At 34.4% G+C, this 12,258-nt stretch overlaps 1 protein-coding gene across 1 annotated transcript in view; it reads left to right on the top strand.

Annotated features, from left to right (window-relative positions):
• Positions 1-12,258, top strand: part of PPP4R4 (protein phosphatase 4 regulatory subunit 4) — a 118,952-nt gene that overhangs the window by 29,696 nt on the left and 76,998 nt on the right. Inside the window, exon 3 of the mRNA XM_044665031.1 lies at positions 5,712-5,814. Within this exon, the coding sequence (XP_044520966.1) occupies positions 5,712-5,814 (103 nt within the window). The remainder of the gene's footprint in view (positions 1-5,711; positions 5,815-12,258) is intronic.

Here is a 12,258-nt window from a genome sequence, read left to right as displayed (position 1 = left end):
CTAGACATATATACACAGAAATAATATACTCAGGCATATTAGATAAATGGAATAATTCATACCTCTGATGGAGCAGGGATGCTAATGTCTTCTGTTGATGCTGTCATGTCACTCCCAACTGGCCTACTTCATGATGGTCTCAAATGGGATATGGTTTTAGTCAACTATGTGATCTCCACAGGACACATAATAACTTGACTATAATAATAGGTAGTATTTATAAAGAGTGTTAAAGTTTACTAGGTACTTTATAAGTATCTCATTTTATTCCTCACCAGAACCCTAAGAGACAAGTACTCTTATCATTATTTTATAGATGAGGAAACTGAGGCAGACAAAAAGTGACTTGACTAGGGTCATGTAACTAGTAATTGTTTGAGCCCAGATTTGAACTCTCGGCCTTCCAGATCCCAAGTCTAATTCACTGAACTACCTAGCTGTCGATTAGATATAACTCTGTCTGACATCATACTTTGTTAGTTTGTATAACTATTGTTAAAGATTGTCCCACTAGTCTTATGGTTGCTGCTGGTTGTTACAGTGCTTGGTCATATGGTTGTGGAACTTCTCTCTGCTTTGGTCTTCTGGCTTCATCTGAAGTTCTTAGTTGAGTTTTTATCTCTTCTTTATAGGAACAAATGCCACAATTTGAGGGCTTTTTGTTTGTTTGGTTAAAGCCTTGAGACTTTGAGTGCTACAACTTTTGTAGAAGTCAGAAACTTTTAACATATCTACCTATCTGACTTGAGTGGAATGGATGGACACTAGGGGAAAAAAGACAATAAAATGTCATTTCCTCACTCTCTTTTTTTTATAGTGATATATCTTTCATAGTGATATTTATTTCAAAATCTTGATTAGAAGGGGTTTCTTCTCAAGAAGATGCTTTCTTTTAGACACCACTTCTAGTGAACCATGGTCCTAAAAGCTTCTCTCTCTCTTTTTTTTTATCTTTTAGAACTTTTATTTTTAAAAATTTCATTTTCAAAGTATAGTCACTACATTTACATTCTTTTTTTAATTTTGAAATTTTTATTTAATTAATTTAGAACATTTTTCCATGGTTACAGGATTCATGTTCTATGCCTCCCCTCCCTCAACCCCCTCTCATAGCTGACACACAATTCCACTGGGTTTTACATGTGTCATTGATCAAGGCTTATTTCCATATTATTGATATTTGCACTGGGGTGCTCATTTAGAGTCAATATCCCCAATCATATCCCTACCAACCCATGTTGTTTTTCTTCTGTGTTTCTACTCCCACAGTTCATCCTCTGAATGTGAATAGTGTTCTTTCTCATAAGTCCTTCAAAGTTGTCCTGGATCATTGCATTGCTGCTAGTAGAGAATTACATTTGATTGTACCACAGTGTATCCATCTCTGTGTATAACGTTCTCCTGGTTCTGCTCCTTTCACTCTGCATCAATTCCTGGAGGTCATTCCAGTTCACATGGAATTCTTCCAGTTCTTTATTCCTTTGAGCACAATGGTATTCTATCACCAGCAGATACCACAATTTGTTAAGCTCTCTTTTTTTAAACCATGAAACAATTTAATTGAAACAAACAAGGAAAAACAGTATAGAGATTAAAAATATAAGAAAAGAATGGAGGGGTCAGTTAGGTGACTTAGTGGATTGAGAGCCAGGCTTAGAGATAGGAAGTGCTGGGTTCAAATCTGACTTTAGACACTACTACCTAGCTGTGTGACCCTAGACAAATCATTTAACCATTGCCTAGCCCTAGTATTTATTCTAAGAAGGAAGATAAGAGTTTAAGAAAAAAAGGAAAGGGAATAAACATTTAACTATTAATATTTAACTGAGAATGTTAATGGGACAAACTCGCCCACAGAATGGAAGAGATTAACAGAATGGATTAAAAAGCAAAATCCAATCATTTGTTGTTTAGAAGAAACTTCTTGGATTATAAAATTCCATGTGAGTACATGGAATTAAAATAAGGGGTTAGAGCAAAATATATAATGCTTTAGGTGAATATGGAGAAAAAAACCTAGGATAGCAATTATGATTTCAGACAAAGGAATAACAAAAATAGATCTTTTTTTGGATATGTATGTTATAAAGTTTATTAATATTGTACTCTGTATTTTGGAGTCAGATCTGCCAGAAACAATTTTACAATTAATTTCACATTATTTAAGTCCAAGTATTTCTCATTTACAGAGAGAAATGTCCAAAATTATATAATCCCTTCTTTCCCCTCCCCACTTGCCTAAACTCCCATGCCTTTTTGACATTTCTCTAACACATGATAATTTGATTGAACATTTAAAGGAATCTTATACAAGGAAAAGGTCTCAGGTTAATATTCTACTCTAATAGAACAATGTTACTTAAAAATAAACTTTATTAAATGATAAAGAGGGAAACAACATTTTGCAGAAAGATAACACTGACAATGAATTTTTTTTATTTTTTTTTTAAACCCTTACCTTCTGTCTTGGAGTCAATACTGTGTATTGGCTCCAAGGCAGAAAAGTGGTAAGGGTACACAATGGGGGTCAAGTGACTTGCCCAGGATCACACAGCTGGGAAGTGTCTGAGGCCAGATTTGAACCTAGGACTTACTGTCTCTAGGCCTGGCTCTCAATCCACTGAGCTACCTAGCTACCCCCAACAATGAATTTTTAAAAATAGTTAATGTATATTCATCCAATATAATGACTTAAAATATTTAAATGGAACCTAAATGAATTACAAGGAGAAATAAACAGTAAGATGTAAAATGGAGAATCTTGATATATCTTACTACCAACCTTACATAAATCTAACCAAAAATGAATAAGAAGTTATTGTCATGAATTGAATTTGGGGAAAATTTTGTATCATAGACTTGTGATGATGATTATTGAAAAGAAATAGAAATATTTTTAAACTTTATATGGTACTTTTACAAAAATTGATCATGTCTTAAGGACAGAAAAACTTCATAAATACAGAAAGAATTGTTTGGTTAAATAACAAAACATAAAAGAAAGAAAATTTCACTAAACATAATGACAACAGTGTAATGACATTCCAAAATTTATGGGATACAAGCAAAGTAGTTTTTCAAAGGAAAATTATATTCTAAATATTTCTATTGAGGGGTATAGGAGAAACAGAATGAGAACAAATCAAAGAAATGAGAATGGAACCATAAATACTATAAAAGCAGCAAAAAGAAGCCTCAACTAAATAGCAAAATAGTAATTCTCAAAATTAAAGAAGTTAATAAAATTGAAACAAAAACCAAACCCCACTGAATTGGTAAATAAAACTAGAAACTTTCTGAGGTGGATGGGTAGAGATAAAATAAATCATTATCTAACTTGATCAAAAAGAAGAAACAAGAAAACCAAAGTATCAGTATCAAAAATGAAAACAGAAAATTCACAACAAATGAAGAAATACAGAATATCATGTGGAAATTTTTGGTTAACTATATGCCAGCATAACTAACCAACAACTTAAATGAAATAAAAATTTACAAAAATATTAAATACCCAAATTAATAGAAGAAATAGAGAATTTAAACAACCCAGTTTTATAGGAATAAATTGAACAAACCAGAAATGAACTCTCAAAGAAAAAAAAATGACTCTAGGACTAAAGTTCAAGTGACAAAGATAGGGAAAGGGCTTACTTCTTCCTTCTCTCCCCTTTCCCATTGACAAGGAATCTAGTAGTAAAGCAATTTATCCAGTAAGTTACACCGTACAATACCATAAGGCTCAGAGTGGACAGCCATGGAGTTGGGCTAAACTGTAGAAGAAGAGGATTAGGCACAGGAAGCCCAGTAGAGGAACCTGCTTAGCAGAATTATTACAACCAAAGGGAACAGCATGAAGACTATGAGAAGAAAAAAGATATCTATGCCATAAAGAGCTGAAAGTATAAGTTTCCTTGGTCACGTGTGCTCTCTGCTATTATGTCTTTCTGCTATATGTGTGACCATTCTTCATAGTGATGTGCTTATTTGTGGGAATTCTCCCATAGTTTACACTCAGATTTATTACAGAGGGTATGTTTGTTCCATCATTTCAGTAAATAACCTTTGAGCTAATTTTACTAGCCAGACAACTCTTACAGGTAAATATATCGATATGAAGTCTCATGAGCTGTGCTTTGCAGAATGTGAATCTACAGAATACATTGATCCTGAGTTTCCTAGAGGATATAACCTTAAAAGCTTCAAAATCTTTCATGCTATTAGGGACACATTTAATAAAGGAATTCTTTTGTGCCATTAAGTTTTAGGGCTGTTAAATAGTTAACATCACTTTAAAAATGCTTAAGAGGATACATTTGGTAGGGGCAGCTAGATAGCTCAGTGGATTTAGAGCCAGGCCCAGAGACGGAAGGTCCTGATTTCAAATCTGGAATCAGACACTTATTACCTGTGTGACCTTGGACAGGTCATTTAACTCCCTTTGCCTAGTACTTGCAACTCTTCTGCCTTGGAACCAATATATAGTATTGATTTTAAAATGGAAGGCAACTATTTTTTTTGAACATTTATTGATAATCATTTTTAACATGGTTACATGATTCATGCTTCTACTTTCCCCTTCACCCCCTGCTCTCCCCCCACCCATGGCCAATGCACATTTCCACTGGTTTTGTCATGTGTCCTTGATCAAGACCTATTTCCAAATTGTTGGTGGTTGCATTGGTGTGGTAGTTTCGAGTCCACATCCCCAATCATGTCCACCTTTTTTTAAAAAAAGGTCTATTTACTACATTAAAGTAATTTGCTAAACACATTCTATTGACATGAAAGAGTTAATGTTGCGTAGTGGACTGGGAGTCAGAAAAATCTGAGTTTGAATCCTCCTGGCACATTTAACTAGCCATGTGATCCTGGGCAAATTGCTATTTCGGTTTCCTCTTCTGCAAAATGGGAACAATAATGGCATAGGGCTATTGTGAAGATCTAATGAGATAAAATATATAAAGTACTTTGTAAGCCTTAAAGCACTGTATAAATCTTAACTCATTATTATTGCTGTTATTATTAAAGGAAGTCTCTAAAATTTCTGTGAGAAAATTCAATGTAATACATAATGTTCAAGGAAACAAAATTTTGGATGGTAGACCAAAGTCAGAATTATTATAATTGCTAATATTTGCTATAATAACTTCCATTAATGATACTTTAACACACTTAAAACAATGGAAAAGAACTATAATTAATTGTTGCAAATCTTTTAGACATCAGTGTGGTAAAGACTGCAAGTTTCTTCTTTAAAAGTTACTTGAGGGCAGCTGGGTAGCTCAGTGGAGTGAGAGTCAGGCCTAGAGACAGGAGGTCCTAGGTTCAAACCTGGCCTCAGCCACTTCCCAGCTGTGTGACCCTGGGCAAGTCACTTGACCCCCATTGCCCACCCTTACCACTCTTCCACCTATGAGACAATACACCGAAGTACAAGGGTTTAAAAAAAAAAGTTACTTGAAGATAGAAGACTTCATTTTTAGCAGAAATGTGCTTAACTTCATATTAGATTGATTTCTCTTAAGAATTTTTCTTTAACAACAAAAATATAACATGGATTAAATTTTGGTTTTAACTTGCTTTTAGTTTCACAGTGGGGTTGAGCATATAAATACTTACAGGTATCATTGAATTACACAATACTTAAACTGTTACCTTGAAATTATCTTAAAGTCTAATATATTTAAAATTTGCATTTTTTTTTTTGTAAGTTCTGGTCAAGATATCCAAGGAACAAGTGTGATTGCAAATCTCCCCTTCCTGATGCGACAGAATCCTGCAGAGACACTTCGAAGGGTTTTACCAAAAGTCAGAGTAAGTTGGTATGAAATAAGTTTTGAATTTACCTTTTCCCTACAGTAGAAGTTATTGTGACAATAGCTCTAATTTGATAGCAATGAAAATCTATTTGGATTATCAAATACTAAGTACTTTACTATATGGAAATTTTAGCCTTTCTTTAAATTATTCTTTTGCCTCTAGAAAATTCTAGGAAGTACTCTGTTGAATTTAATGAAAATATAAATAAAAAGGTGATTAAAAATGAAACTTCTTTTGATATTCTTTTGTTGTTTATATTAACATTTGCTATCTTCTCAATGTGTGATATTTTTTATCTTATTAGTCATAATATTGTACTAAAAGCTACTATTTCTTTGGTTGTAATTATCTCCTCCTTTATATAGGTAAGCAATCTATTTCTAGGTAAAATCTTTTTTATTCTTGTTTATTTCATATTCTTATGACTGAAAATCTCTATTTACCAATGATTCCAAGCTTTTGCAGTATATATAGCTGATTTTCATAATGATGACCCTTAAAGCATGCAAGATCCTGACGTGCCTTTGGAATCATCAAATAAAGATCATTATGTTTACTACATTTGTGTTGTGTATTTTATTATAATTCTTTAAAAACTGACAATTTATATATAATAAAATAACAGTGTATTCACTAGCATATTTTGTTAGCAGCAAAGTCTATCGTTTGATATATGTAATATAATGAAAATGGCAATTCTGTTAACTAGAATATTTAGTTGGGAGCAAAAATAAATTGTTTAACCATCCTGAATAACAAAGAACTTAAATCTATTTCTCTTTATTTTCCTGTTTGATTATAGTTGAATTTTACTTTCCATAATTTTGTGAATATTTGATTAACAGGATGAGCCAAGTTTAGACAGAGGCTCAGCCTAGATTGGCTGCAGGATGAAGGAAAATTTGGCATTTGGGCATTTGGGTTTAACATAATATCTCTTCAAATTCTTTCACTTCCATTGTGATTCCTATCAAATATAAAGAAAAGAAGCCACTTTTTCAAACAGGTTTTTTTTTTTTCAATTTTTTTTTCCAACTTGTTATATTCAGACATTATTAAGGTTAATGATACTACAGAGCAGATCACATTTCCTTTTCCTGTGGTTCTGGATAGCTACCATGAATAGTTATTCCTAGATGACAAAAGTATGATATATTCCCAGTTATTCCACATATGTTAATTTGGTCATGGGTAATTTTTTTTTAGTTAAAATTTTTTGATTAGGTATAAACATACCTAAGCAAAAGCAAAAAGTAATGCCATCTTTGTTGGAGCAGGTATTATTCCCTGAGAGGGGAACACTTAAGGACTTACTGATGATAGCCTTCTATAAAAGATTTCAGCTTAGAAATTTTAGTTATGTGAAAAATACCAGTTTTAAAGAGTATAACCAAATTCCATTTTAACAGGATCCTTATTGCATAAAACACAATAAAAGTATTTTGCCTATCAGTATGAACACTTAAAGTTTTCAGTGTTTTTTTCTATTCAGTTCTTGAGTTCTGAGTCTTTCATGAAGGATGTTATTGCTGCTCTCATTATTATATATGATTTTTGCAGATTTTATCTATGTAGAATCAGTATACTCTATGATACCTTATTAGTTACAGCGTCTCTGTGAAATTGGTTGTTATAATCTCTATCACAGAATTTAAAAAGTCAAAATTAGAGGCAAATCAGGCTAAAAGCTTTTATTTAAAAGTATAGCAAAAAGAATGCATTTATTTAAAATGCATTTAAATTACTTGATTTGAAGTGGTCTCTGCCTTCTATAATCCATTCTGCCAAAATGATATTCCTAAAGCTTCATTCTCTGTCACTCTTTTGGCCAAGAAGTTTCAATGTCTCCTTGTTGCCTTTAGGATATAATGTAATCTTCTGTTTAGCATTTAAAGCCCTTAATGATCTAGCTCCAGCCTACCTTTCCATTTTGGGTATACATTCCTCCTTCTTATACACTCCCTTCTTGTACCTCCTTCCTTGCTGGATAATTCATTGCCTTGCACAGGTGGTTCATGATTAAGGTTTGCTTTCCCTCCCTCTGTCTCTTAGTTACCTTGGCTTCTTTCAAGGCACGGCTCAAGTGCTACATTCTTCAAGGGACATTTTATGTTGCCTTCACTCATTATCATATTTGCTCATTGTGTAACTCTTTCATAGATATCCCATGTTAATTATCTTTTAAAATGTTCTATTCTCCTAGTAGAATGCCAGCTTCTTGATGGCAGGTTGTGTCTCATTTTTGTCCATGTGTCTCCAGGGTTTGGTAGGTACTTGGGGAAGGGAGAGAAAGAGAAAGAAAGGAATAAGCATCTATTTAACACCTACTCTTTATTAGGTACTGTTGTGAGGAAGATTATTATTTAGTTATTATGTAGGAGACTTAGCAAGAAGGGCTGGAGAATTCCACATGGAATGGGGAAGCAGAAAGTGGCTTGCTCTCTCTCTGAGAAAGACTCCATGGTGGTTGGGACAAGCAGTAACTGACCCTGGGAGACCTCAGAGCTAGTGGAGCTGTACCCTGATTCCCTGGGATCTTGGAGTGTGGTGAAGGTTGGTTTCCAGCAGAAGACATCAATCCTGCAAGACAGCACTGAGTAGGGAAGTGTCCTGTGATAGGTAGTTTACCTAACCCCCTTACCAATCCCCTCATATTATTATTAAACTGATTCCCTGTGTGTTTTAGTAATTTTAGGTCCTCATTGTGTATATGTATTAATCTGTATTTATTCCAGGCTGGGTAGAGGGGGGCTGAGTGACTTAACTGTCATTTCAGTCAGTGGTCTTTCCCTTGTAGTTAAACCTGGTTCCCTGGCTTGTAAAGTCTTTCCCATTGTCCCTTCCTGCCTCCTATCCACCCACAGAGCCCATATTTAATATTTAAGGCACCTTCCCTTGGTTTTTCCCCATTATAGTACTATGCTAAGTGCTTTTTGCAAATATTGTCTAATTTGATCCTTACAACCACCCTTCAAAGAAGATGCTATTATCTCTATTTTATAGTTGCAGAAATGGAGGAAAAGAGAGGTTAAGTGACTTATCCAGGATCATACAGCTAGTACATGTCTAAAGTCAAATTTGAACCCAGGTCTTCCTGTTTCCATGAAATAGTAGTAGTAGATGCTCAGTAAATGCTTGATGATTAATTTGTTGATTGGATTTGACTGGACTAATGCCATAGACCAGTGATGGTGAACCTTGTAGAGAGAATGCTGGGCCCCGCCCCCACCTACCCACCTCCCAGACCAAGTGCTATGTCTGCCTCCCTCTCTATCACGGAGATGATGTGCTGTGCCCCCTCCCTCCACAAAGTGCCCCTGCCTGCCCCCCCCCTTACCCAACCAGGGGAGGGAGGAAGCACTCCCATTGGGCTGTTTGGGTAGAGAGGTGGAGGGAAGTGGCCTGAGGGCTCTGTTCCCCTCCAGCTCTGCCTGTGAGCTGCCCACCTTAACCTTAACCTGTGTGCTCCCATTGGGCTGCTGGACAAAGGGGCAGGAGATGTGAAAAAATGTCATCAGGCATAGTGGAGAGGGAGAGGGGAGCGGCTCCGTCCAAGTCCCTCTACTTTTCTAGTAACAAACTCAGGGTAGAGGGGAGCAGCTGAGTGCCCATAGAAAGCACCCTGCATGCCATCTTTGACACCCATGCCATAGGCTCTCCATCACTGCCCTAAATTGATTTATATAGGTTTTTTTCAGTTGGATCTGACTTTTCATGATCGTATTTGGGGTTTTTTTTGGCAAAGATATTGTAGTGGTTTGCTATTTCCTTCTCCAGCTCATTTTACAGATGAAACTGAGACCAAAAAAAAAGTTAAGTGACTTGCCCAGGGTCACCTAACTAGCAAATGTCTGAGTCCAGATTTGAACTTGGAAAGATGAGTCTTCCTAATTTCAGACCTGGCACTTTCTCAACTGTGCCAACTAGGATCCATGAAATCCAAAAATGTTTTATAAAATCTTGACATGTTCATATCTTATAAAATAGAAATTAAAAAAGGCCTTTTATAGATGTTGATGGAATGGATGGAATTATGCAAGCCATTAGTGCATGAAATGTATTAGAAGACCTAAGAAAGGCTTCTCTAGCAAGTTGGGTAAAAAGGTCATCTGTGAAAGATTTATGAAATGGTTTTATGTATGTCTACTGATGAAGAGAGGTACCACACTAATAAAATAAAAGATCCATTAAAAAATCCATGTATTGATAGGAATTATAGTTTGAAGAATTACAAACAACATATTCATTATTTATTTAATTAACATAGTGTAGGAAATGTCAAGTGTCAGCGTAGATACACAGATTAGGTTAGTGATCTTATTTCTTAGACTAGATAATTGGAAATCATAAGTGACAGATTAGAAGACCAAGTCATACATTGGACTTACCTATTCAAAATTTTTGCCCCTTCCCCTTTTTTTAAACCCATACCTTCTGTCTTAGAATCAATACTAAGTACAGATTCCACAGCAGAAGAGTGGTAAGGGCTATGCAGTTGGAGTTAAGTGACTTGCCCAGGGTCACACAGCTAGGAAGTGTCTGAGACCAGATTTGAATTTAGGACCTCCTATCTCTAGCCTGGTTCTCAATCCATTGAGCCAGCTAGCTGCACTCTGGCCCTTCTACTTTTTTGTGTGTAAGTTTCCAGAGATTTTAACCATACAAAAGAGCAAAAGTAGAAATACTCATAAATATACTAGAATTATATAATAATGATTTGTGTTCACAGGAAAACAATGAGGAACATTTATGTGTTGATTTACTTTGAACTAAGATAATTTGAAATTTAAGAAAATTAATCTGCAGATTCTAAAAATAATCACTAGAAATATTTTGAGTAGTGATTTCTGCATGCCCTTATTTTCTTCAAAATTATGACATTAAAAATACCATTCCTTGCCCCCACCTCAATGATTAGTGCAGTGAGTGTGGGTAGTATTGAGAGTTTTTTAGATTTTTTTCCAAGTAGCGTATGTCTAAATCTATGTTTGTGGCAGGAAAAAAGGGAGAAGGTGCTAAGAATCACCATTTTTAGCTTATCTACATATGTTGCTGCTCTAAAAGTGAGATCCTTGTCTAATGACTAACAAGTATAGACATATGAGTGAAGGAACTTGGGTATATACATTTTTACATTCTTGTCATAAATTTAAATCACCAGACAAAAAGAAGTCTGCTAATTAAATGGGTGGCCCACAGGTTTTCATGGAGAGATAAATAAATATATAAGATGCAGCTGGTTTTGTCACATATGAGAAACTTGGTTATTTTGCACTACTCGTGATGAGCATTTACAAAAATACTACCATGAAGATAGTTATAATTTATGTAATAATGTCTGCTTCAGAAGTTGAAGAAATAGAAACATTCTACAAAGAACTAGATAAGGTGTTTTAAATAAACATTTTGAAAAGATGGGCTTAAGTGGGGATGATCAAAAATATGTTTTAGGACTAAAGAATTAAAGTAACTACCAATTTATAGGTTACACAGAAACTTTAGACCTTTATATCAGGGATTCTTAACCTTTTTTTGTGTCATAGACCCTTTAGGCAAGTGTCTGGATCCCTTTTCAGAATAATATTTTTAAACTCATAAAATACACAAAATTACAAAGAAAACCAATAATATTGAAGTAATAATACAATTTTAAAAAAAGTTCATGGACCCTAGGTTAAAGTTCTGTGTATGCATATCTTGAAAACTGTTTTCAAAAAAAGAGATTTGGGAAGCACTAAGATGTCTTGAGCACTGAAGAACATTATTAAAAAATTAATCAATTGCATTCTAACAGGAATTTCTCATTTCCTGAAATTATGTGGGTGTCATTTCTGAGTCAACTATCATAGCATAGTCAGACCATTGATTTGCTAGATCAAGAATCAAAGTTTATAAGGAAGTAGAAGAAAAAATAAAGATGAGAAAATATGGCATGGTAGAAATGACACTAATGGTTAACAAAAATGGTAAAAGCAACTGGATTAATCTAAGTAAATATAGAGGTTGTCTGCCAGAAGTATCACCTTTGATAGCATTGAGGGATTGATTCTCAGGATGTCTGAAAGAGCAGGATCAAGGGGAATATGCCAGAGACTCAGATGAAATTACAAACATTATTACCCAAAAAAATCTAACCAAGAAAGTAAAAATAACTAATAATTACCAACTGTTATGTCTACTTAAATCATTTCTACCTAATGTTATGTAGAAGTCTATATACTTGTCAAAGGTATCCCTAATGAAAGTATGAGAAGGAAACAAGTCTTCATAAGAAATATTGAACAGTAGACCACATCTTTACAATAACAAATGACTGGAAGCTTCAGAGAATATAAGAAATTATTGTACATATTGTTCATTTGATATAAAAAGTATTTAATTTGTTAGAGTAAAATGTTACTTTAAAGGTTCTCCTTTTATATAGTATCTCACTTGATA

Source organism: Gracilinanus agilis, chromosome 2 (assembly GCF_016433145.1).
Source record: "Gracilinanus agilis isolate LMUSP501 chromosome 2, AgileGrace, whole genome shotgun sequence".
NCBI classification, from domain to species: domain Eukaryota; kingdom Metazoa; phylum Chordata; class Mammalia; order Didelphimorphia; family Didelphidae; genus Gracilinanus; species Gracilinanus agilis.
Note: the sequence above shows the minus strand (reverse complement) of the source record. Positions and strands in the feature narration are given on the sequence as shown.